The 26,577-nt window shown below is 40.5% G+C and overlaps 3 protein-coding genes across 4 annotated transcripts; 1 reads left to right on the plus strand and 2 right to left on the minus strand.

The window, feature by feature from the left end:
• Nucleotides 1–262: 262 nt before the first annotated feature.
• Nucleotides 263–1,165, plus strand: LOC100262544 (uncharacterized). Its single transcript, XM_002274995.3, has one exon. The coding sequence runs from the start codon at nucleotides 263–265 to the stop codon at nucleotides 1,163–1,165; it is 903 nt and encodes a 300-aa protein (XP_002275031.1).
• Nucleotides 1,166–2,151: 986 nt separating this feature from the next.
• On the minus strand, nucleotides 2,152–4,499 carry LOC100267705 (pentatricopeptide repeat-containing protein At5g04780, mitochondrial). Its single transcript, XM_002274963.3, has one exon. It carries the CDS (start codon nucleotides 3,965–3,967, stop codon nucleotides 2,489–2,491), a length of 1,479 nt encoding a protein of 492 aa, XP_002274999.1. The 5' UTR covers nucleotides 3,968–4,499; the 3' UTR covers nucleotides 2,152–2,488.
• An 83-nt stretch (nucleotides 4,500–4,582) lies between these two features.
• Nucleotides 4,583–26,552, minus strand: LOC100245389 (chromatin assembly factor 1 subunit FAS2). Of its 2 annotated transcripts, none has more exons than XM_002274931.4 (12): nucleotides 26,258–26,552; nucleotides 25,402–25,513; nucleotides 11,792–11,818; nucleotides 8,972–9,044; nucleotides 7,738–7,841; nucleotides 7,436–7,650; nucleotides 7,234–7,330; nucleotides 5,949–6,021; nucleotides 5,603–5,691; nucleotides 5,367–5,505; nucleotides 5,160–5,260; nucleotides 4,583–5,076 (listed from the first exon to the last, which is right to left on the minus strand). In XM_002274931.4, the coding sequence occupies exons 1-12, from the start codon at nucleotides 26,369–26,371 to the stop codon at nucleotides 4,850–4,852; spliced, it is 1,371 nt and encodes a 456-aa protein (XP_002274967.1). In that variant the 5' UTR covers nucleotides 26,372–26,552; the 3' UTR covers nucleotides 4,583–4,849. The 2 variants fall into 2 exon arrangements, with proteins under 2 accessions (XP_002274967.1, XP_010649386.1); XM_010651084.3 differs by having other exon boundaries at nucleotides 7,234–7,336; nucleotides 26,258–26,508.
• Between the last annotated feature and the right edge of the window lie 25 nt (nucleotides 26,553–26,577).

Consider the following 26,577-nt stretch of genomic DNA (forward strand, 5'->3'; position numbering starts at 1 on the left):
AATGCAATCAATGACAACCCTTCAAAATCTTAGCATGAGAGCCAAGTCACGAGAAGCTTAAAAGTATGCCATTAGCATGAGAACCAAGTAACTAGAACCTTAGAAGTATACAAATAGAATGAGAGCCAAGTCTCTGGAAACTTATGAATATACAACATATAAACAGATCTCCTTACTGATCACTACAAATATGAATCAACACATGCCATATTCTCCACCTCAGCCTTCACATCTCCATTTCCATTAGTTTTCTTAAACTGAAATGGCTTCTGTTCAGAACTATGGTTACTTCCCCTACTTTCCTCTGCCACCACCTCATAGCCCTTCACCTCCAAAAGTGATGCCACCCCACACTTCTCCACCTCCTCCAAAAGTGGCACCACCCCATCTCCCAACAATACCACCACCACCACCATTTCCAACACCAGCATCACCGCCCCCTACTTCTCCATCCCCTCCAAAAGTGGCACCACCTCATCAACCCATTAGACCACCACCACCACCAACACCATCATTTCCAACACCGGCATCACCGCCCCCTACTTCTCCATCCCCTCCAAAAGTGGCACCACCTCATCAACCCATTAGAGCACCACCCCCACCATCATTCCCGACACCAGCAGCACCACCCCATCATTCTTTCCCCCCACCACCTCCTGCAGCAAAACCTCCTAGTCATGCAATCCCACCTCCGGCACCAATTATCAAACCACCACCTCATCCTCATTTTCCGCCACCACCCCCACACATTGTTCCAACTCCTCCACCACCACCACCACCAGGACACCATTCCACAGTCATAATCATTGTCTTTGTCTCACTTGGTGGTCTATTTTTTCTTGCATTCCTCTCAGTTGCTCTATGCTGCTTCATTAAGAAGAAAAAGAAGAATATGGTTCAAGAGACTGACATTGTTACAATTGATGAACATTTGAAAGTCCACGAAGCCATCATACCAGGTCCACATGGTCCACAAGTCATGATATTGTCCATTGAGGATGATGTGCATATTCAGGAAGAGATCAAAAAGAATGAGAAGGAAATCCAAGGTTCACATGTTAGATCTACACAAGATTTTCCTCAAGCTCTTGATATGGAGGCATCCACTTCTGAGTCCAGTCAGCACCATATTATGCACAACCACAAGCAACAATCCCAATCATGATTTTCCTACTCCCAGAGGGAAATAAACTTCCCTTCTGGGCCTGAATAAAATTTGTTTGAATATATGATAAAAAGAAGCCAAATGTTCATATATTAGGCCAGCAAAGGCATTGTTTCTATGCCAAAACCTAGTTTTTCTTGTCATGTACTGCATTTGTAAGGACATAATTTGATGGAAAAAAAACTACAAGGTCTTTGAATAATCTATTATATTTCTTGTTATCTTAAAAATTCCAAACAAACAATAAGGAGGAAGAGAAGGATGATACTTGTCTATTACAAATACAGATTTTCCGACCTATAGAGCACCAAAGAAAATTTAATATCAGTTGAAAATATTTTCTGATTATCGGATTATCTTTGTTCTTTGTTTTAGGATATAATTCTTGAATTCTCCTCCTTTTCATCTTGTAATTTAATTTTGTCATGGTTTTCTAATCTAGTGCAGACAATGTACTCTGGTGAAATGAAAACCTCCAGTATAATGCTCATTGTCTTTCTATGTAGATTACTATACATATTTACACAACTTGCAAGAAAGGAAGAGTGGATATCATGAAAACTAAATACAAAAAATTACCTCCCTATGAGATGATTTGAGGATCCAAACAGGTTAAAAACCAACATATTATGTCGATTTTGAGTTTTTATGAATATGGTAGCATACCAACATTTTGAAATAACATATACTAAATTTAATAGAAATGCATAATCCTCCCTAAAACTTTACAGTGACTTCATTCGACCAAACGCAGTTATAGCAATTATATCATTTTGACACAAGTCACTTAAATAGGAGAAATGCCAATGTCCAGGTTTGAACAGATAATACATTTCAGTACCTTAAATTGATCAGAACAATACATTTGGGAGGACAAGATATCAAAAGCTGCTAAACTTTCAAAACATTTGACGAGGTTGGATTGATAGGACCTGAGATTTATATAAATGGAGTGTGAAATTGATTCCATGAGCCGCAACATAAAATAAATAAATAAATTAAATTAAATTAAATAGCAATTTAATATGTGAATGGGCTAAAGATTTTAAACACAGAGTGTACACAGTAACATTGAAAATAAAGCTGCTCTCTCATTTTGCAGCCTGTCTACTAGTGTATTCAATGTATCTTTCCGTTATAGTTCAAAACCATTTGATTGTGCTGACAAGAGAAAAACAGGTCACCCCAGAGTGCTTCCTGTGCTAAAGAACAATGGTTCAACTCTAAATTTCAATAACTGGTAGAGGCAACCACTCACCAAATATGATGCTAATGAACATTGTTGCCTTTTGCTAAGATTGCCAGGACTTAATGGTCATTTCCCTATTCCCAACCTTTGGGCAACATAAGTATGTTAACAATTCCATGCAATGTTTCATATATCATCTGAGTCTCAGGATGAGAAAGGTCCTCTTGATAGAATTTATGGACTCTTCCAGCAACAGTAATCCAGCTACAACCAGGAGTCTTAACCAATCCTAATTCTCTCATTTTTGCCCTGGTTCTTGAAACACCGTCCCATATTCCAAGAGAATCATACATACTACACAAGGCTATATAGTTGCTAGAGTTTCTGGGTTCCAATTCAAAGAGGCAATGAGCAGCAATTTCTCCAATCTCAATATTCTTGTGCATCAAACAACCAGCCAGCAGGGCACCCCAAACACTTGCTGTTGCTGCTGACTTCATATTTTTTATCAATTCAAAAGCTTCCTCAAGATATCCAAAACGACCTAATAGATCCACCATACAAGCATAGTGCTCTGCACTGGGCTCAAACCCATAGTCTAAATTAATTGAGTAAAAAATTTTCCGGCCTTGTTCTATAAGACCAGAGTGGCTACAACTAGCCAAAATTGCAGTGATTGTAACACAGTTAGGCTGAAATCCACAATATTTCATTTTCTTAAAAAGAGCCAAAGCTTCATGTCCTTTACCATGGACCCCATAGCAAGATATCATAGAGGTCCATGTCACCAGATTCAGTTCACTCATTGTCGTGAAAACCTTTTCTGAATCATGCAAGCACCCACACTTTGCATACATATCAATCAACGAATTTCCAATAGCAACCTCACAACCAAAAATTTGATTCTTAACCACTTGCCCATGAATTTCTTTGCCTTTCATCAAGTCTCCTTCCCCTCCACACACGCTTAAAATGCTTGGGACTGTCCTTGAATCCATCTTCACTCCCTCACTAAGCATGTCCCTAAAACATTCCAAAGCATCCCTGAAAAAACAAGCCTTTCCCAACCCCACAATCATCAAATTCCAAACAACCGAATCCCTCCAAGACATATTAACAAAGCACCGCCATGCATCAACTAAACCCCCACATTTCGCATAAAAATCCAAAACCGAGCTTCCAACAACCACATATTCTTCAAACCCAATCCTAATCACCCAACTGTGAAGCATCTTCCCCAGATAAGAATCTCCAATTCCTGCACAAGCCTTAAACACTGGAGGCAATGTGAAATGATCCGGTCGAAACCCCATTTTCAAAAAACTATCAAAAACACCCAAAGCATCGTAAAAGAAACAATTATGAGCATATGAAGCGATCAAAATGTTCCATGAGTGCATATTTCTTTCAACCATTTTGTCAAAAACCTTGCGAGCATCTTGAAGAACACCGCATTTGGAGTAGACCAACAAGAGATCAGTTTGAAGTGTGATGTTGGGGATGAAGCCATGAACAAGGATTTGGGCATGGGTTTGCTTAGCTTGTGAGATTGCTGAGTGGGGAACACACTTTCTAAGGATACACGACAAGGAACTGGCCGTGATAAGCCCCATATTCAAGAATTCTAAAACTTGAACCGTCTGGAAAGGTGATGGAGAGAATACATGAGAGGGTGCCACGTGGTAAAATTTTGGATCTGGAAACGTTCGAAAATATCCAGCAATTGGGGAGCATTATAAATTTATAAAGGATGGACTAAGAACTGATTGTGGATACGTACTCCTGAATCCTAATGACAACGAGGGATGCGTGCGACTTTGAGATCAATGTTTGATTGCACCACACTTTTGGTTTCATTGCTCTTAATCTTTTCACCTGATAGATATCGTATATTCTTCGCTTTGCTTTGAACTCAAAGGAACCGTGACGCATTTACATCACATTAAATAGAACTTTGAAGTGGCTTATGAAAGAAACCAAGTCAAATTTTAAAATTCGTAAGTCAGTCTACTTCTGTGTTTTACAGCAACCAAATTTTGTTTACGTCAAAATGGAGGGAATCAAGACCGCTGAATCCAAACCTTATTTCAAATCCCTGTATTCAGAGCTAAAAGTAAAATCCATGTATTGCAGCAGTGTCACCATCACCACCACTCTTCTGCAAAATGCATGGAGAACTGAAATTGAAAGTCATAATTAACAAATGTCCACCACTCAAGGGAAAAGAATAGCATAGTCATCACGCCTGCAGAATTTTTTGTATTAAACTTTTCTTTGATGTTAATTTGTGAACAAATATACCAATACATTCGAGTTCTTGAGCTAAGTAAGATTTTTGTGTGGTGCGTCAAAATGGCAACGAGCCCATACAACATCAAAACTTGCTCCATATTCCCCCCCGATAGTAGGGGATTTGTTTTTCAATTCAAGTGCCGGAGCCTTCCCAACGTTGATTCCATTTCCTAATGCACAGTGTACAGAGGGTAGGATGAGAATTATGATGGCTCGATTGACACCGGGGTGATTCTCCTCTTTGCAGGCTTGGGGGTAGAAGTGGAACTACTTGTTGCATTTGGCGATGCCTCTTTGAGATCATTCCTTCCTACTTCTCTTTTTCTGCTATCTACTGAAACAGTAACAACTTGTGTAGTTTCTTCAACCTCCATGGCCTTGGGCTGCTGGACAGGGCTCTTCTTCTCATCACCCGAGACACTCTCGACTTCTGGATCAGAATGAAAATAAAAACTTTAGAGTGGATGGAAATGGGATGCAACAGAATATGCAATTGAAGAAGCAATGGCAGACCTGATAAAAGGAAGGGGGACCCAAGTTCACCATTTTCAAATTCTACAAGGGTACTGTAACCGTCTTGGGAGGATATAGCTAAATATTTGCCATCATGCGACCTTTGAAATAGCAGCCAATCAAAGTACAAATATATTATCATCTGAATTCATCAATAGGATTGTGGACATGATACAAGGAGGCACACTCAGCCGTTAAAAAGAATACCATGCAATGTCCGTAATGGCTGCATAGTGAAGACCAGCCAAGATTGCTATTGGTGGAATGCTTTCTGTGTCGTAGATATATAAAGAGTTAAGACTGGCCACCGCAAATATTAGGCGATAAGGAAGCTTGAAGAACCCAGCTGGTCAAGTAACCACAGACAGCATGGATTAATTATAGAAATTTTTCTAAGCCATCATACATCCAAAAGCAACATAAAGCAACCAAGATGTAACTACCTGAGTTTGATCCCTGAAGGTGAAAAGCCATAGGACAGAAGCGGACAGCTATGACAGGTTTGCTAGAACCAGGGAGCTGTAAAGCAGGTCTGCATTGAAGATTGACCACAAAGATGAATTCAAGACACAGAAGAAAAAATAAAAGCCTCCACAGATTTAATTTATGATCTAAAAAATAAAAATCTATTATGATATTCTGGGTAGAATAGAATGAACCTGTAATAACGTATTTTATGAATTAAGAAAACCATGCTTATTACCAATGTATAACTGACCAGGAAACTCATTTTAATTGATCATGGGAAGAACTAAGAAGAGAACATTGGTTAAAAAGTAAATGCCTTGCCTTGAAAGATCTTTTCTAGAAAACACATAAGCAGTGTTTACTGGTCCTGATGCAGGTGAGAATTTGTACGAACCTGAAACAAGAAAAATGTTGCATTAATTGGAATTTTAACCATAATAGATACAACTGCCACAAATCATCTGCTGCTGTTAATGGAGCTTCATCAGGAAGATAGAGATTTCCAGAAAGATGCGACAGAGAACCATATAAGGTTCTCATTAAAAAAAAAAAAACGCACTTTGCTTATATGGTTCTTGGATATCCAAGTCATCAGGTCACCTAATTTTCAAACTAAACTAGAATTCTTCCATCTTTTCACGCCCTCACAAGCATGTATAGGCACAGCAAAGATAAACAAGCAAAATTAAGATGATTCATATCCATATGTGCTACCCCTCTCGTTCCTTGATCTCAATTTTGAAAATAGTGAAGTGGGTTAGAACCACAATCATAGAATGGGAAATTGCATCCTCCAATCATGCTAAAAAAACAAATCATGTTTTTGATACCATAAAAGAGTAGATTGCACTTGAATACTCATAGTTCAGGATGAGTGTCTGGAGATATTAGATCTTTGCATGAGTTGATCCTAAACCACCCTAACCCCTTTGCTAACAAAAAACTAAATGATAAGATTTTCAATCAAGGGCAACTTTTTTCCAACATGTGCATACAAGGTGATACATTCATTCAGAAACTATAATGACAAAAAATAACAAGAGAATACTTTGTGATAAGGGACAACCAAAGGATATCATGAAGTTACTATTCAAACATTCTCAGACAACCATATATGGGAGATAGTATTGGACTGCATTGTTCAAAGTCTCACACAGCTACAAAGGCACAAGAAAAATGAGAAAAAACTCAACAGTCTATAATGCTATACTTGTCAACAAAAGCCATGCTGAAAAACCATAATAAGGGAAATATGCAACAAGACATAAAAGCAACCAGGAATGCCCATTAAGTTACAAAGAACATTCTTAAACAAACCCAACATTCAGAGAAAAGGTGAGTTCATATTTAACAAGACTGAACATATACTAATTAATATCAATTTAGATACATCCCTGCAGGCACAAATAAAAATTAACAACTTCTTAAAGCCTGAGAATATACATCAATCAGCAGCAACAATGCCAACACACGATAATAATAAGATCACATAGCATGCAATACCATCAAGTTACAATTCCAGCATTCTTAGACGAACATTGAGAAAGTACTAGACTACAATATTTCGCATTAACTAGCCCATCTATTATTATATTTATGTGCATACCTGCAGGTACAAGCAAAAATGATCCATCAGGTGACCACTTTAATCTTCGGAAGAAAGACGGCAATGTCTCATCATGAAATAGATGACTTTTTACAGACTGCACCTTAAAAAATTGTGAGACTTCTTATGTATAGAAATAAAAAAATAAAAAATAAGAATAATTCATCTACAGAAGACAAAAGTTGATAGACCAGTTTCCAACCTTGGAATCATCTGTCATTTGCTGTTCTGATTTTGTGATGACATGCTGACAAACATAGTTCATTTTTTCTATCCCTTTGGTTTTATTTTGAGGCTTATTGACATAAATCCTGCAGGATCTATCTGAACTAAGAGATGCAACATACTTGGACTGTGGATCCCATGCCACACCCTGAACATAATGCAAATGGGCATCCAAAATCTGATGAACAGAACCTAAAGAATGGTAAAAGGGATAATCAGCATATCAGTCAAAAATGCATTTTAAATGATATGGCCACAGCCATGTATTGCCTTTTGTACCTTTATTAACATCCCATATTATGCAAGAATTATCAACAGATCCAGAAATGAGAAATGCACCATCGGTAGACCACTGCAGGTCCAGGACATCCTTGCGGTGAAATCTAAACCACACAAGTTCAGTAATGAGTACAGTATAGGAAGATTGGTTAACATAGGAAACTCTATTGTCTATCTCCGGAGGTGGCATACCACTGAAAGAATTAAATTAAGAGATTAATTTGTCCCAAAAATAGACAATACTATTTTTGTTAAACATTTTAAGTCCATTGGTGTTTACTTATAAGATTATTTCTAAAATCATTACCAATAGGCTTAGAGCTACTCTAAACCTGTTGATTTCCCCTTACAGGGTTCCTTTTTTACAAATATTCTTATTAGTAATGATGTATTGATACCAGATAAGATCTCATCTAGACTTAACAAAAGAAAAGGAAAACCTTGTTTTATGGCTATCAAGTTAAATGTGGAAAAGGCATATCATTAGACTGAATGCAGTTCAATCTTTATGACTGCTTTCAATAGAAATATGAATGTTTGTTCTAGTATTGCTATCTTCATGCATGATATCTGGACTATTATTGGGCAATTTGGGGTTATCACTTGTAGGTAAAACATTTAGAGAAGCTAATGGATAAGAAATTTATAGACCATCTTGGTCATGATATTCATGATGAAAAATTTTTAACTGATAAGTTACCCAGGGGTACTTTGAGAATTGCATACAAAGATGCTAGAGGAACACCTTGTTCAGACGAAGTAAAGTTTTTCTTGTTTTTGTAATATTGTTTTTCCTTTACCCAGAAAAACACACACCAAAGAAATGTAGATGGACCAAAATAACATATTGAGGTTGGGAAATTCACTGAATAACTGGGCCAAACATAATTCTATAAACTCAACTCAATTATAGATGGATTTGAACTAACTTGGGTCCTAGGACCTGAACACCCAAAGCAACCTTATTAACTTAAAATTTTAATCCTCATTTCTAATATATTTCACCTTCAACCTGCCTAGTAAGTGTTTTTAAAATTTATAAATAGGCTGATGGGTTGGTTTTCACACAGTCCATCTAGATGGGTTCAAGTAGATGTTTCCTAAGAAAACTATATATGGGTTGGCTACAGTTTTGCAACCCAGAATCCACCAAATCAACCCAAGACAGATCTATGGAAAAATACCAACTGTTATCATGCAAGCAGCTGCTTAATAATAAATCAAAATGTCTTACGACAATGTCTTGAGGACTTTCCAACTTGGACCAGTATCTGTAGAGTGTAACTTCCAGATGATCAGCTCACCTCCTGCAATATGGAAAACCCAGCTGAACAACAAAATGCCTAACTGAAAACAATGAAAAACAATCCAGTTAACAGTGGACAAAGAACCAAGGAGACCAATAGGCTTAGAAATTTTGAAATGTTTTGACTTATACCCATGATTACTACTCAAAAAGTACTATTTCATAGCTTGTAATAAACTCTTTTAAACACTTTTGAGTATTAGTTATCACCTTTTAACCCAATTAACATATTAAGGACCCTTGCAATCAATTCTAATCAAATTGTGTTAAGTTTTGGTGTTTTGATAGCTTTTTGATCACCAAAGTAATCCGTGATTAAGGAGAGTTCTTTGGAATCCATGGCAAAGCAATGAAAAGCTCAGAAACATAAAGAACCAAAGCTTTGAAGTCCTTTGCCATAAGAAAATCCGGAACGCAAGGAGTAAAAGATGTACGGACAGGGCGTCCGAACAGGATGGCGACGAAAGTCAATGATCCGAACAACATATCCGGATAGGATATGCTATCGTCCGGGTGTGATGTTCACGAGTGCCGTGCGCCTTTCCGCTTGGGGAATCCGGAATTCCGTGCGCCGACATTTTACATCCGGATGTGAACCATGCGCCGACATTTTACATCCGGATATCTCACAGCCGGACCTTCTGATAGCGCTCACCCAGTGAGCATCCGCAACCGACATTTCAGATTACCCGCAGAGTTCTTCTCTCAGTATACAGTGTTGCGGTGTTCTCCTGAAGCTTCCTGATATTTCCGACCGACATTTTGAGATATTTTGGGGATATTTTGCTTTAGATATTTGATGTCTAAATCCTCAAACTCTCCTTGTAATCCACCTATCATAGGATTCCTTAGTCTTTAAGTAAGTACAAAGGGTGAATAACCTCATATATATAGTTTGTAATTTCCTTTACAAAGATATCAATTATGTAATCAGTGGAAGAAAGAAATATAATTCACAGAGCACTTGCTCTGTTTTTCTTTCATATAATTGTTTTCTCGTTAGTTTTCTTACTAGCCAAACAAGTTCTGAGGAAGTTTCCTCAGAGAATGAGTGGCTAGACTTTTAGTTCCTTGGAGTTAAGGTTGCCGGGAAAGGTTCCAAGTGCATGAATTAGTAGCTTTGTGGTTTCAATCATTAATGAAGAAAAAGTGTGTTCCTTTAATGATTTCTATGTTTTTAGTTAACTTAAAACACCTTCAAGTCACTTGAGCCAACACTTGGTAAGGCATGTGATCTCAGTCCATGGAGATGCACTTGGTTATCTCTTGCGAGCTTTTAGGAAGTGACTTGGAAGTAGGATTTTCTAGAATTGCCAACACTTGGTAAGCTTTTGGACTCCAAGAAGACATCCATTAGTTATCTCTTGCGAGCTTGAGAAGGGAAGTCCAAAGTTAAAGATCACCTTGAATGGCAAATGCTAGGTGAGAGGCACGAGCCATTGCAAGTTGCATCAGTGAAAAGAAATTAGAGCTGAAATCCATTTAAAGGTTACATCTGTACAACACCGGTTAGAGAATTAACCAAATGTTAATTCTCTAATGCGAGGAAATGAACCAAATGACCGGAGCTCTGTTTTTGCATAAGGAACCTCCCCTATAAACCCAAACCTCCAAGGAATGTTTTTCTTCATAAGTAATTTCCATTACTTTCTTTTTGGTTAGTTTAAGACCAAACCCTTTTCACTCAAACATCTTTATGTTTTCTTTTAAAGTTAACCTTGAAATGAAAAAGCACCAATTTACTTTGAAATGGTATCAGTTGAGAGTTGAAAACCCTTCCCAGCGAACGATCCTAGAGCCACTATGCTATAGTAGCTTTGTCTTTACTACCCTAGTTCATGGTGTAATAGGTTATAAATTTTGTTAATTACTACCTCAATCAAGGAGCACCAGCTGGACATGAATCAGCTGATGCACCAAGTGGGAACGAATCAACCCATTCTACTACAGGTGATTAGATCTTAGGTTGACAAGCCTGTTTAATAGATTTGCCTTATAAACTATGCATTAGGCTAAAAAATCTCAACAATCTGATTTCCATATTCTTTAATCCGTGCAATTCCAAAAGCTTCTACACCATTTAGACAACATGATCGAATCAAAGGGTCAGAATCAAATAGTAATGGTAAAATATTTTAATAAGTAGACATTAGCCATTGGGTGGGAAGTATGAAATCTAGAAAGATAATGTTGCAAACCCAAAAGCACCTAAACCCATACAACTAGCTGTAGGGGCTGTTCGCCTTTAGAATCAAACAGAGTCAGTAGTAGTGGCTTCATGTCAACTTTCATTCTAAAGGAAACTGAGGGACCAACCTTTAGACAGCATGTTATATAGAATAAACTATGTAAGAAATATGATGATGAAAGAACTTCTAAGAAACGTTATGACATTGAACCTTTAGATTGGATGACAAATTTTCATCAAATTAAATCAATTCTGTTACACCAGAAGCATTTATCAGGACAAAAAAAAAATTGAGACACATGAAGAATGCTTGGATTTTACAAAGGTTGCCTCAATAAAATACTCCTTAAACTGCAAGATTTTGCATATCATTAACCAAACCTAAGGGGTTGTTGTTGACTTAGCATTGGTGATAATTAGGGGATGACTTACTAATATTCACCTAGTTTCCCACTTCTTGGTCCCCCTTCCCAACCCACAAGTTCAATCTTAGATCTGCCACCATTTTTAATCATATATTTGGTAACAAACAAGCAAAGGTGGATTAAGTCATGTCATACCATCAGCACCAGAGGCAAGTTGTTCTCCTGCACACCCAAAGAAAAAAGAGTACATGTATTAGTCCCATCTCAAAAAAAATCAGTATTGAAAACAACCCACGGGATAACACAGTAAACAAACCATTGCATCACATGTTCCCAACTATGTAAAAGGACTTTTACCTAATAACTTATAAGAATTAGTCAAAATTAACCAAGCAAAAACAGAAGTGGAGAAAATTTTATATTCTACCCAAGACGGGAGGATTTCCTATGTGGAAGAAAGGTTGCAAGAAAAGCAAAAGAGAACTAAGAAATTAAGAACACTATCACCTTAGCATTATTTTTACATATTTTGTGCTGCTATAATCTTGGGATAATGGTTGAGATTATTTCTGACAATTTTGTATTTATTTTCTTCCTAAAATAGAATTTCATAGCTATGTATTTGACAAATAATTATTTTATATCCCCAGAATTTTGCTGTAATTAAGATATGCTGCAAATGGATAGTACTATTTTCTTTTTCTTTTCCTTTTTTGGATCCTAGGAGGTCAACCAAAATTGTAATAGATTATTTACATTTCTCAAAGGAATAGAAGATAAGAACTTCATCGTATGTTTATTTCTCGACTGTATTGAGCTCAAAAGAGGTTGTTTGTGGTTTGTTTATTTTTTTTTTTTTTTTTTTTTTTTTATTTTTTGATAGGAAACGACAAAGGCATATATTTTTTTTTTGATAAGTAAACATCAGTATATCAGCAAAGGCAAACGCCGCAAAGCATACAGGGAGTATACGAGGCGACAAAGGCCACACAACAAAATAACAAAAGCAACAAAAAACCCACCAGCCCTCAACTGGAGGCTATCCACTCCAGGAAACCTATAAGGGACCGAGACTCCACACCATTATACAATTTTGCCCACCCCCACATATTACAGACAAAAGAATACTTGATTTTCTGTATAGCTAGCTCCCCCCCCCCCTAAATGCTAATCTATTCCTTTCCTTCCACACCGTCCAAAAAATAAACAACGGTATGGATCTCCATATTCTCTTCCTCTTTTTGCCCACAAAGGAACCCTTCCAGCTGGTAATCACCTCCTTTACAGTTTCTGGAAAGACCCACTGGGCTCCAAACAGACTAAGAGTCATCCCCCACAGCACACTAGCCACTGTACAATGTATAAGAAGATGACTAACATTTTCCTCATCACTACCACATAGGTAACACCGGTTAGGGATTTGTCATCCTCTCTTTTGAAGCCTATCAATAGTAAGGATCCTCCCCCAAGTAGCTTCCCACGCAAAGAACGCTAGCTTGGAAGGCACATTCTCCACCCAAATGCCCTTTTTGGGAAACAGAAAAGTACTATGGCTGGTCAATAGTCCATACGCATCCTTGACACCAAACTGCCCATTTTTTCCCCCCTTCCACAATGCCAAATCCTCCTCCAAATTAATTCTTTGATTCCTTAGGATTTGCAACAGTTCTTCAACCAAGGGCAGCTCCCAATCATTGAAACTTCTCAAGAACCTTAGGTTCCACTCACCTTGGCCAGCATTCTGGTCCCATAAGTCCCCCACAGTGGCACCTTTTTGGGCAGCCACATTGAAGAGTTGAGGGAAACTCCGGGCCAGCTCCACATCCCCACACCAAGTGTCCTTCCAAAACCTGATTTTGGTGCCTTTTCCCACCTTAAAAGTTATATTATTCCAACACCAATATGCTTCTTTCATAATCTCCTTCCAAAGCCCCACCCCAAATGCCCCATTTGCTTTTTTAGTTCTCCACCCAAAATCCTCTTGCCCGTATTTTGCTACAAGAACACGTTTCCACATTTCATCCTTGGCACGAGCAAATCTCCAAACCCATTTTCCAAGAAGGGCTTTGTTCAACTGGGCTATTTTCCTCAAGCCAAGCCCCCCCTCTCTTTGCTCACACACACCTTCTCCCAACTGACTAGGTGAGCTTTTCTTTCCGTGCTCCCCCCTCCCCACAAGAAATCTCTTTGCAGTTTTTCAAGTCTTCTCGCCACTCCCTTGGGCATACGAAATAGGGACAACTGGTATAAAGGCATGCTAGCCAGTGTGCTCTTTATGAGGGTGATTCTACCACCCTTAGACAAGTATTGCCGCTTCCATAGGGCTAGTTTCCACCTCATCCGTTCTTCCACCCCATCCCACACATAACCCGCTTTATTAGGCGCGCCCAAAGGCAGCCCCAAGTAGGTTGAAGGCAGCTGACCCACCTTGCAGCCCAGCTCCACAGCCATCTCAAGGATCTCATCCACCTCCCCCACTGGAATAATTTCGCTCTTAGCCAAATTAATCCTAAGCCCAGAAGCAGCTTCAAACCAGCATAAAGTCCAGCTCAAAAAAGTCATATCTTCTTTCTTAGCTTCACAGAAAACTATTGCATCGTCCGCAAAAAGGAGATGAGAGATACTAACAGCCTGCCCCCTACCCCTCTGCATCCTACATCCCGTGATGCAGCCCCCTTCCACAGCCCTCCGAATAAAAGCACTCAACACCTCCATTCCCATGATAAATAAATATGGGGATAGAGGGTCGCCTTGCCTAAGCCCCTTAGAGCTGGGGAAGAACCCGGCTAGCTCCCCATTTACTAAAACTGAGAACTTGGCGGTCGATATACAGCTCCATATCCACTCCCTCCATTTAGTCCCAAAGCCCATTTTCTCCATTACCTTCATCAAAAATTGCCAATTGACGCTATCATACGCCTTTTCAATATCTAACTTACAGATCAGGCCCTTCTTTCCCCCTTTTTTCCATGAGTCAATCACCTCATTTGCGATTAGGGACGCATCCAAAATCTACCTACCCGAGACAAACGCGTTCTGATCTGAGGAAATCACTCCACCAATCACGTTTTTAATCCTATTGGCCAGCACCTTAGCCAAGAGTTTGTATAATCCACCCAACAGGCTGATCGGCCTGAAGTCCCCCAGCTCCTCCGCTCCTCCTTTCTTGGGGATTAGAACCAAAAACGTGGCATTGAGACTCTTTAGGAAAGTCTTATGTTCATGGAATTCTTTGAACATTTCCATAACCTCCTCATTCACAAACTCCCAACAGAATTGCCAAAAAGCTCCCGTAAAGCCATCCGAACCCGGAGCCTTGTCCCCATTCATGCCCCTTATAGCCGAATGGACCTCCTCTTCCGTAAATGGCAGCTCCAAGATGTCCGCCTCTTGCTGGCTAATCCGATTCAGATTGACACCCCCTATGTCTGCCTTCCACTCCGAGTCTTCCGTTAGTAATCGATGAAAGGCGTCTACAATTCCGGTCCTAACTGTACGCTCCTCTGACAGCCAGACCCCACTGATTTTCACTCTTTCCATTGCATTCCTTCTTCGGTGCGCATTCGCCATGCGATGAAAATACCCCGTATTTTTATCCCCTTCTCTTAGCCACAACTCCCTTGATAGTTGTCGCCAGTGGATCTCATCCATCTTGACCCATTTAGCATAGCCATCTTTCGCTTCTTTCTTTCTTGCAAATTCCTCCTCAAACAGCCTCCTCTCACTTTCCACTTGGTCCCAATGGTCCACTTGCTGTAAAGCAGCCATTTTATTAGTCTCCAAATTCCCAAACACCTCCCTGTTCCAGACTTTTAATTTTTCCTTCATCCCCTTCAGCTTTGTTGCCAGCTTATAGCTAGCCCTACCACTGACCACCATCCCCTGCCACCAACTCCTCAAAAGGTCCTTAAATCCTTCCACTCTCAGCCACATGTTCTCGAACCTGAAAGGTGAAGGGCCTCTTCTTTTGCCACCCCCCTCAATTGTGATTGGGAAATGATCTGAGATAGGCCGAGATAATCTCTTCTGAGTCACATTGCTGAACTGATCAAGCCATCTAGGAGATACCAAAAATCTATCTAGCCTGGCCCCAGGCTTGATTATAGAGCCCCCCACTCCACGTGAAAGAGCCCCCTTGAAGAGGAAGGTCAATAAGCTCCAGGTCATCCATAACCTGAGCAAACCTCCTCATAGCTGGAGTCACTCTCCCTTGCCTGCTTCTCTCCCCTTGAGCTAGAGTAACGTTAAAGTCACCCCCTACACACCATGGGTCACCCCAAAGGCCTCTGACTGCTCCAAGCTCTTCCCAAAGACACTCCCTATCCTTTTTGTTGAAAGGGCCATATACCCCCGTGAAAACCCAGACTGTCCCATTTTCCACAGTCCTAAATTTGCAAGAAACTGAGAATTGGCCCTCCTCCCACTCCAGCAAATCCAAGGACCTTTTATCCCAACAAACCAACACACCTCCAGCTGCTCCAGCAGCTTCAAGAGTTCTCCAGTCTAAGAATCTCCCCACCCCTAAACTTTTCACCACCCCATCAGTCATTGACTGGATTTTTGTCTCCTGGATACACATCAAATCCACCTTCTGTTTTCTAACCACAGACTTAATAATCCTTCTTTTATTAACGTCGTTTGCACCCCTCACATTCCAACTCATTAGCTTGAGATTCATTAACCCAACAGTAATTGACCCCCTCTGCTTTTCAAAAGGCCATTCTTCTTTTCCTTCCCCTTGTATTTGACTGAGCATTCCAACCTTTTGAGTTCCCTCTCAAATTTTGTTTTCTCCAGTAGCCCTTTGCTGTGTATCCTTTCCCGTCGTTTCCTAATTTTGGACAAGAAGTCCAGAATCTCCCTCTCCAGTCCTTCTATTGAGAATCCCAACAGCTTGCTAAACTTGGCCAAGCTGCTTTCCTCCCAATCAGACTCCTTCTCGCTCCTTTGAGCTTGGGGCCCAGACACGGCTGGGGTCCAATCCGGGTTTTGAACCTCTATAGCCTCACAGTCAATTACAACCAGATCCCAGCAACCCTCTCTCCCCGCTCTATCCCCCCCTGTAGCAGCACCTTCTACCAAGATATCACTCTGTCGGCACACCCTTAAGACCCCCGAGTGGTCGCAAGGCTCCCTCAACGGAGTCCGACCAAAAAGAGGAGAAGAAGAAGAAAGGAATTCCCCAACCTTTAAATTAGAATAGGACCCGTACCTGAAGGCTTCGTCCATGATCTCTCTGTCGGCCATGGACCACTGGAGAGCCGGCGTCTGCTTGTCCCAAGTCTCCTTCTCTCGACACTTTATGAACTCCATTTCCATCCTTAGGCCCAAATCCACTTCAGATCCTATACCCATGCTTTTAATTTACCTATGGCCCAAATGATCCCCAGCCAAGATAGTAGGCCCATGTGAAAGAAATTCCAGCCCTTTGAGAGCCCCTCCCTCGACCGGCCCGCACCCTACCCCATCTGCAGCCCAAGCATCCTCTTTTAAGGGATTCGGGCCTTGCGAAGCTAGCCCACAATCCCGCTTCCAGCCCACAACGTCAAGCCCCGTTCCAGACGAACACGCCCCATCGCCCACGGGTCCATAGCTCTGACGGGCCACCCGCCCGTTAGGGGTCCAATTTTCAAACCCATCCCCCCCCTCTCCTCCCACCTGCTCCCCCGTCACTTCCTCTGACCGGCGTTGTTCCTTGGTTCCAGCGCCCGATTTCTCTCCCACACGCCATCCCGCGCGTGGCTCAGCGTCGTCCCTAACCTCCCTTCTCTGCTGGGCATCCCCCTGTTTTTTCCTTGTTGCCGGCGGGATCTCCCACCACAGAGAGACGATATATATCACCCCCTCCACCCCAATCTCCATTGAACTCGACAAAGCCCCTCCGATCCTTTTTACCTGAATCCTTGCCCATTCCAGTTCCTCTTTCTTTTCCGTTATAGGGTCGACGCCTAAGAATCCACCGCACTCTTCCCCCACTCTCCTCAGGACCAACGGCACCCACAGCGAAATAGGAAGGCCCAGGATCCTCACCCAAGCATCATTTCTTTCTTCATCCTCTGTACAGCATCCATAACTCGGGCTCCATATCTCCAAGCCCAGTTGGATCCCTCCGACTGCTCTCACCCCCGCAGCAAGAACCCTCTTGGCTTCTTCCACCATCTCAAATTCCAGCAAAGCACAACCCTTTCCCATTCTAGCCAGGCCTAATCTACCTTTCAATCCCCACGCTTTTGCCGCTGCCCACCCCAGACTCGCTAGTTCCTCTTCACGCGCTGATTTAGGGTTCCATTTAGCGATCAGACATTGCTTTAATCTACACACATTATTTCGTATCTCCTCCTCCTTTATCTCTATTCTTGCCCTTGGGATATTCCTGGGTTCTGATCCCCTGGCCACTTCCAAATACGACCTCCCGGAGTTCCCTACCCCTTGATCAACTACCTCTTCTTCGCGCCGAAACCTACCCACAACAGGGATTCCACCATAGACACCCATCCTCCCTTTTCCCCTTTCCCTTTCGGTATACAGATACCAAATCGCCTTTTCTCCATGTCCGTCACCCCTAATCGAACAAAACTACCGGCCCTGTTAGCCTCTCTCACCAGAGAGTAAAGCCTCCCTTTTTCTTTCCATCCCTTCTCCCATCTCCCATCTTTCCCATCCTTCGCGCACTGGTTCAGTCCTTCTATGAGTATCCCCACACTCGTCGGTCCCAGCCGAACCCACGAAACTATCCCTCCCTTGCTTTCCGAGATAATGGCGTGACTCTTACCATTTCTCTCCTCAGCTACTACTTCAAACCTCTTTGATTCCACCACGAAGCTACTTCTCCTCCTCTTCCCTCGATTTTCCGCCCTACTTTCCCCCTCTCCGCCTTCGCTCGCAGGATCGCCTTCGCTCTCTCTCTCTCTCTCAAGCATGATGTCGCATACTAGAAACAATTATTTAGGACAAAGGCATATATTAATATAAAGGAAAGTACAAGAGAAGGATGAGGAATCCTCCCACCCAAGAAAACAAAACTACAATGAAACAAATACGAGAAAATACAAAGTAGATACAAACAACTGCTATAAGTTAGGCTAACCCAATGGAGTCGCACGCCGCTAACCAATCAAGGTGTATCACATTAAGGGGAATCCCCTTTAAAACCTTAGAACAAGAAACCCAAAGAGAAGCAAGGAAATGAATCATGTCCCAAAGGTTCTCTGAATTCCTTGATTTATCTATGGGTCTATGTGTGCCTATGTGTATCTCCAATGAGGGAGGTATTAGAGTGCATGATCTACATTATGGATACAAATCCTACAAGCTTAAGTTTTTAGGAAAATTAATTGTTCATCAAATTAATAATTTTTGGGAACCAAATTCTTCTTGGTCATTGATAAGAGAGATGTCAAGGAGACCCCTGAAATGATAATGACCTTTAAAAATAGGCAGTAATACAAGGCATCAAAAAGTTCTTATGGAGAAACTTCACCTCATCAGAAAGTTATAATAGCCAATGACAACAATAGCCATTATACATGAAGAATACGTTAAGGTCTTCAAGAGGCCTCTCGCATAGCATACACCATATGAGATGACTTTAAGACATTACTGAATCTATTTTCGTTCATCTCACTGTGTTTATATGTGCCAATTGCCATATCACACTTTTTCTTCTTTCAGTCTCCTTTGTCAACAACCATTCACCATCAGAGTTATAACAGAGGCCAATAACCAAATCCTCAGCCTTCAACAGAGTTGGTGTTTTATGTATATGAGGTGGGGTAGAATGTAGCCCATTGTCATCTTTGGACCAAAAGAAAAAAGATACATCCATCTCTGTCCTAGGAGGATGCTTTCCATATATGTTCAATTTCTAACTTTATATCCTTTACAATGTCATAATTTACTGTGACATGTCTTCTTCTTTGATAGGCAAAAATTAATACTTTACCATGGAAATATTAGTCAGTAGATCGATGAATGAAAGACTATAAGACTCACTATCATTGTATCCTACTACAGGTCATAAGAGTGATAAGTTGAATAAACATTCAAGAAGATGAAAACTAGTTGTGAAATGGTAAAATGTATAATGAAACACTTTTTCCATATAGAGAATCAGGTGTAAAACACATATGTATTGCAAAAAGGAACACTAAAGAGGAGAGAAGAACCCTAAAATTAACAATTAAAGAAGGAAGACATTATAGTAGGTTGGATTAGGATTTTTTTCAAACCTCAAAACTAACAAGAGGACAACTGTGTTTACGTATATAAAGAAGGGATTTAAGCCTTGTTAGCCATAGGGCAGCTCTAATTCTGATCCTTTACCCTAAGAGAGGGGAGACAAACAAAAAGGTCAATGTGGCCTATAGAGTAAGCCTATAACTTCTCTTTTACCCACCAAGATAAGTTTCAAGCATTAGTTTATCAATAGTAATTGCTTAATGCATCCAATAGTTGTTAAGTAAGTAGTGTTGTGTATCATTTCCTATTTTTCCATATTAAGCATCATGTTGTTTATGATTTGAAATATATATTACAAACATAGTTAAACAGAGGCATTCATTTAAAGTGTATATCTTAATAGTGAACATTAGATTTTTGATAAATCAACATTATAAAATGTCGAATTTTAATGCAAAGATTCATAAAAAAAAAATCCACAAAAAAGTTTAACTATAATTATAGGTTCCATGTTCCAACTAGCCCCCTAATAAATATAATTATTCCAAAACCAATATAGCTAAAAAACCAATACTCTTATATACATGGACAATTGAAGTATGTGATTAGATGCTTTGTTCAAAGTCCTAACTCCTAATTTTTTAAGTTCAGCATTATCTCCTAAGAGGAAAAATGCAAAAATTAATTAATACATTCAAGCAAAGATTTTCATTTTTCATTTGTTGCCATACTCAATGTTATCATTCAAATCATTTAATAAGAAATGTCCCATTTGATTAATGCCTTCATATTCATTGGAACAATAATCAACTAAGCTTCAGATTTCAAAGCATGTGTTCCATAGCATGGATACAATGTCTTGATATATGACCAGTCTCTCTGTTCCTTTCATTTGTGAGTCCATGAATCTATTTTAACCTTAAAGTACCTTTTACCTAATGATTTTTTTTTTTTTTTTTTGATAGGTAAATAGATTTCATTAAGAACCAATGGCTAGAGAAAGGCATACACGAAGTATACCAAAGACAAAGAAGCAAAAAAACAAAGGGACAAAACAAAACAACCCTTACTTAGTGGCTAGCCAGTCTATAAAATCTATCAAGGACAAAGTGTGTTCTCCTATATACACCCTAGCCCAATTCACAAAAGTGTACAAAAAAATGGATTTAATGTCTTGATCATTCCTCTCCATATCATCGAATGCTCTCCTATTTCTTTCTCTCCAAATGGTCCACATCAAGCAGAGGGGGGCAGCTCTCCAAGCTTTCTTCCTTTTCTTGCCCACAAAGGAACCATGCCAACCTAGGAGGTGATTTTTCACAGTGGAGTGCATCACCCATTGCACCCCAAACAGGGAGAAAATTAGGAGCCATAACATTCTGGCTTTCTCACAAAACAGTAGAAGGTGATCTGTGGTTTCCTCCTTATGTTTACACAAAAAGCATCTGTTGGGGATGCTCCAACCAATTCTCTTCAGGCGGTCTGTGGTGAGCAATCTATTCCAAGCCGCCTCCCAACCAAAGAAACTAGCCCTAATTGGAACCCAAGGCGTCCAAATAGTTCTAGCCGGGAAGGGGGGTTTGGAATCCCTTGAGAAGGAGCTATAAAAGGACTTGACAGAAAAGGTTCCAATCTTGTTCTCTTTCCACCGAAACATATCCTCCACGCCTCTTCTAATGGTCAATGGATGAAGCTTACTTAATAAGCTTTCGACTTCTCCCACCTCCCAATCATTAAGGTGTCTGTTAAAACGAAGCCCCCAGCTACCTCCACCTTCGTCTTCCTCCCAAGCCTCAGCAACCCATCCTTCTTTGTTGACAGAGAGGTTAAACAAGATGGGGAAAGTTTCCTTCAGAGATTGATTTCCACACCACAAATCCTTCCAAAACTTCACTTTGGTGCCGTCCCCAATGATGAAGCGGGAATGAGAACGAAAATTCTCCCAACCTTTTCTGATGGCCTTCCAGACCCCCACCCCATACCAGTTTCTTGCATCTTTGGAGCACCATCCTCCCTCTTGAAGATCATACTTACTAAGGATAATTTGCTTCCATAGGGGCTCATTCTCATTAGCGAATCTCCACAACCATTTCCCCAGAAGGGCCTTGTTAAAAGTAGCTAGGCTACGAATGCCCAAGCCACCTTTCTTTTTATCGGCACAAACAACCTTCCAACTCACCAAGTGAGGTTTTTTCTCTAAGGCTCCACCGCCCCATAAGAAATCCCTTTGGATCTTTTCAAGCCTTGCACACACTCTCTTGGGGATCACAAAGAGAGAGAGAAAGTAGGTTGGGAGGCTTGAGAGGGTGCTTTTCAACAGGGTAAGACGACCGCCTTTGGAGAGGTATTGCCTTTTCCAGAGAGATAACCTTTTCCTGAATCTTTCTTCCACTGCATCCCACACCCTAATTGATTTGTAAGGGGCTCCAAGGGGAAGACCCAAGTAGGATGTAGGTAAGCTACCTATCTTACAACCCAAGACCGCCGCGAGAGTCTCCATAGGAATGTCTTCCCCCACTGGTATGGCCTCTGTTTTATTCAGATTGACTTTTAAACCTGAAATCGCCTCAAACCACATGAAGGTCCAGCTAAGGTATTGCAACTGATCTGCATCGGCGTCACAGAAAATTAAGGTGTCATCGGCAAACAAGAGATGGGACACGACCAGCCCCTCACTTCCTCTTCCTCCCACTCTGAAACCGGAAATAAAGTTACCATTTCTTGCACGGGACAACAATTGGCTAAGAGCTTCCATGGCCAAAAGGAAAAGATAGGGGGATAGAGGGTCGCCCTGTCTCAGCCCCCTAGAGCTACGAAAGAAACCCGAGGGGCTTCCATTGATAAGGATCGAGAAGGAGGTCGTGGAGCAACACCATTTTATCCAATTAATCCATCTGTGCCCAAATCCCATCTTGGACATCACCTCCATAAGAAAGTTCCAATTGACATGGTCAAAGGCCTTCTCAATGTCCATCTTGAGAAGGAGACCCGGGATGTTGTCTTTCAATCTAGAATCAAGGGCTTCGTTAGCAATAAGAACAGCGTCCAAAATCTGCCTCCCATGGACGAAAGCATGCTGAGAATCAGAGATCACCTCCCCCATCACTGTTTTCAGTCTATTGGCTAGGACCTTGGCAAGCAATTTGTACACGCTCCCTACCAAGCTGATTGGTCTGAAATCTTTTAGATCTTCGGTCCCCTCCTTCTTTGGAATGAGCAAGAGGAACGTGGAGTTTAAGCTTCTTTGGAAGGTCCCATGGAGGTAGAACTCCCTAAAGAGGCCTATAATTTCTGGTTTAACAACGTCCCAACAGAATAACCAGAAGGCCATTGTGAAGCCATCCGGACCTGGGGCTTTGTCCCCACAAAAACTGCTTAGGGCTGCGAAAATTTCTTCCTCAGAAAACATAACTTCTAGGCTGCTGGCCAAGCCTTCTCCCAACTCCTTGAAGTTAAGGCCATTAATACTAGGCCTCCAATCCCCAGGATCAGAGAGAAGGGTTTGGTAGGCATTGCAAACACCTTCTTTCATCTCTGCCAAGGAAGAGAGATACACCCCATTTACTTTAATTTTGGATAGGAAATTCCTCCTTGCCCTAGCATTGGCCATTTTGTGGAAATACTTAGTATTTTTATCCCCCTCTCTTAACCATATTTCTCTTGACTTCTGTCTCCAAGAAGTTTCTTCAAGAAGGGCCCATTTCTTATATTCCTCAAGATCCAGATTTTTAGCTTCTAGATCTTCAGGAGTAAGAGCGTTTTCATTCTCCTTGGCCTCCCACTGCTGCAAGCGGGAGAGGGCCTCTGCTCTGTTGAAAGAGACGTTGCCTACCACCTCCTTGTTCCATTTTTTCAGGTCCTTCTTAAGAGCTTTGAGCTTCTCAGCGATGCAGTGGCTGCTGAAGCCTTCAACCGAATATCCATTCCACCAGCTTTTTACTAGGTCTTTGAAACCTTCAATTTTCAGCCACATATTTTCAAAGCGGAAGGGGCTTTTGCCTGAAGAGAAACCCCCAGCTTCTAGAATAATGGGGCTGTGGTCAGAGACCAGGCGAGGGAGAGCAGATTGTGAGATGGCTGAGAAGTGGTCCTCCCATTGGTCAGAGATTAAAAAACGGTCCAATCTGGAGGCAGCTTGAGAGTTCAAGCCCCCTATCCAAGTGAAAGGACCTCCAGCCAGTGGTATATCCCTCAGCCCCAGCTCCCCGATCACCTCTGAAAATCTCCTCATATCGGCTGTGAGTCTCGGGGCATTTCTTCTTTCCTCTGGATATCTAACAGCATTAAAATCTCCTCCTATGCACCAAGGGTCTTCCCAGAGGCCACGGATGGCTCCAAGCTCTTCCCAAAAGTCTTCCTTTTCGCTCCCTATCACTGGCCCGTACACTCCAGAGAAGATCCAAGAGAATCCGTCACTGCAGTTTCTAAAACGAACAGAGATGGAGTACCCCCCACTTTCCACCTCCAAATTCTCCAAGACTCTGTTATCCCATATGAGAAGGAGTCCTCCTGCCGTGCCCCTTGCGTCCACTGAAGCCCAATTGAGAAATCTTCCTACTCCCACACTATTCACCAATTGCGTAGAAACATCTTTCACCTTTGTCTCCAAGAGACAAACCAAATCAGCCTTCTGGTTCCTCACCACTCCCTTGATCAGTTTTCTTTTATCACAATCATGAAGCCCTCGAACGTTCCAGCAAAGAATTTTAATCCTCATTAATCAACTGGAATCAAGTCTCAGGAACTCTGACCAGATCTTTTGGATATCCCTGATGTCCCGATACAATTAAGAAAAATAATCCTGTTCATCCACTACACATTGTAGGCCAATATTCTAAAGATTTAAGCTTTTAGAAAAATTGGTCTAACATGGTATTAGAGCTATGGTTGACTATAGGTCTTGAGTTTGAATATCTCTTATTGCTAATTCCTCAATCTTTTTTATCTCATAACTATTACTCTCCATGTGAGGGAGAGTATAAACTTTTAGAAAAGTTGATAGCTTAACCAATTCAAATCTGATTATTTTAAAGAATTGCAAGAAATAATCATTGACCTCAAACCATATAAACTATGTGTTTCATTCATAACTTATGTACCATAATGTAAGCTTAAGATGCAACACAGATAGTAATACACAACATTTTACCCTAAAAAGCACATCATATTGCATGTATTGTGTCTGTATCATAATCTTTGAAATGTACACCACAATCAGTCTATTCTGGTCATACAGATAAAGATAGGAAATCTCCTATGGTCTCCTAATTTGCTTAAATCAGATTCAAATATTCATTATTATATTATAAATAACACAACATATTTTAAATTTTGAGGGTATAAAATTATTTGTAAGATTGCAAATGGATGAAAGTCACAAGGAATCAGCATTTGCATGCAACAACTGTATATGCTGATAATACCTTTCCAACCTGACAACAAAATGAGAATCAACAGACACCCTAGATTCATAATTCTAACAAAAGTAATTACTTGCTGCCTAGACATCACAACTTATATTTCCTAGATGTCCATATCTTCCCTTTGTTATGCAGCAAGACAGATCTTTATCAATCTATCTCCTAACATAGCATCAAAATCAAGGGGCATAAAAAACAAGTTCTTACCAGTTGGAGAGAAGCGAAGAATATTTACTGCAGAACCATGGTAAGAAAGGCTAGTTTGGTAGGAAACAGTTGGAACTTCCTTTTGCACTTCCCCTGAATTTATCAGCCATAGCTGAAAATTTGAGTTTAGAGAAATCACAGTTATTCAGTAGAAGTACCAACACAATAATTAATACTTTTATAGATGGAAGCTATGGAAAAACCCATTTTAGTACAAATAATATTGGCCAGAAACTTGGAATGATAAAAAGTACAGAAAAAAGGTAAAGCCAGAAAGAAAACAACATTTTGAGGAACTTAAAAGAACAAAAAACCATAAAACACAAACAATTCTAAAGGTCCTCGAGCAAACGAGCATACCAGTTGGTATGAGAACAGAAAACAAGGACTTCTGGCAGATTTTTAGATTTGAAACATTGAGCTGGCAGTAAAGGCTTACACATCCACCATGCTATTATAGAGGACATGAAATCTTTATCGTTTCTTTGAAATTAATGGATAATAAGATCCAATATACTTTCAAATGACACCTCAAAAAATGGTACAAAACTATGGATGTTTACACATGGACATCAAAGTAATCTAAACTGTTTGAATTTCAATTTCTTCAAATTGGAGCCTCGCTACATTCTCAGAAACTGGATCCAACTTAACCCACTATAACCATTAACAAATATAAACTAATCCATTGTCAGATATAATCCCTACTAATCGAATTTGAAAAATTCCCATATTTTCAGCCGGAAAGATAACAACAATCAACCCAATGAACCCATAAAACGTACAAGAAATTCAAAATTCTCAGACTTAAAATCAACAGAATCCGAACCAATAAAATGGAAAAAAGAGGCGAAACCTTGATGTCGTAATCAGCACCGCCGGTAGCGAGAGTTCCAGAAAGGGGATGAAAATCTAGGGTTAGGATTGGCTTTGTGTCGTGCCAATTGATCTGAACTGTTCCACCCCTCATTATCTTTTGGTTTCTCTCACTTTTGCTAGGCGTTTGGAAGCTAAGAAAGCTGGGGTTTGGGAAGAAAAATGGACAAATAGATGAGGAGAAAGAGATTTTGGCGGTCTGCTTCGCTTGTTTTTGGCGGGAAATGGAATTTCACTTCACTTTATAGCTGGACATCCTAAGGACACACAGTGGGTAAATACCGTATATAGAAATAGTAG

Source organism: Vitis vinifera, chromosome 4 (assembly GCF_030704535.1).
Source record: "Vitis vinifera cultivar Pinot Noir 40024 chromosome 4, ASM3070453v1".
Lineage (NCBI taxonomy): Eukaryota > Viridiplantae > Streptophyta > Magnoliopsida > Vitales > Vitaceae > Vitis > Vitis vinifera.

What these genes read in the sequence shown, in the direction of transcription:
- LOC100262544 (XM_002274995.3), top strand. Translation starts at nt 263, where the DNA reads ATGGCTTCTGTTCAGAACTATGGTTACTTCCCCTACTTTCCTCTGCCA.
- LOC100267705 (XM_002274963.3), bottom strand. Translation starts at nt 3,967, where the DNA reads ATGGGGCTTATCACGGCCAGTTCCTTGTCGTGTATCCTTAGAAAGTGT.
- LOC100245389 (XM_010651084.3), bottom strand. Translation starts at nt 26,371, where the DNA reads ATGAGGGGTGGAACAGTTCAGATCAATTGGCACGACACAAAGCCAATC. An exon ending in TCTTCGCTTCTCTCCAACTG is followed by an intron (nt 11,819 to 25,401) that starts GTAAGAACTTGT and finishes TTGGGTGTGCAG; the next exon opens with GAGAACAACTTGCCTCTGGT. An exon ending in GCCATTACGGACATTGCATG is followed by an intron (nt 5,261 to 5,366) that starts GTATTCTTTTTA and finishes GCTATTTCAAAG; the next exon opens with GTCGCATGATGGCAAATATT.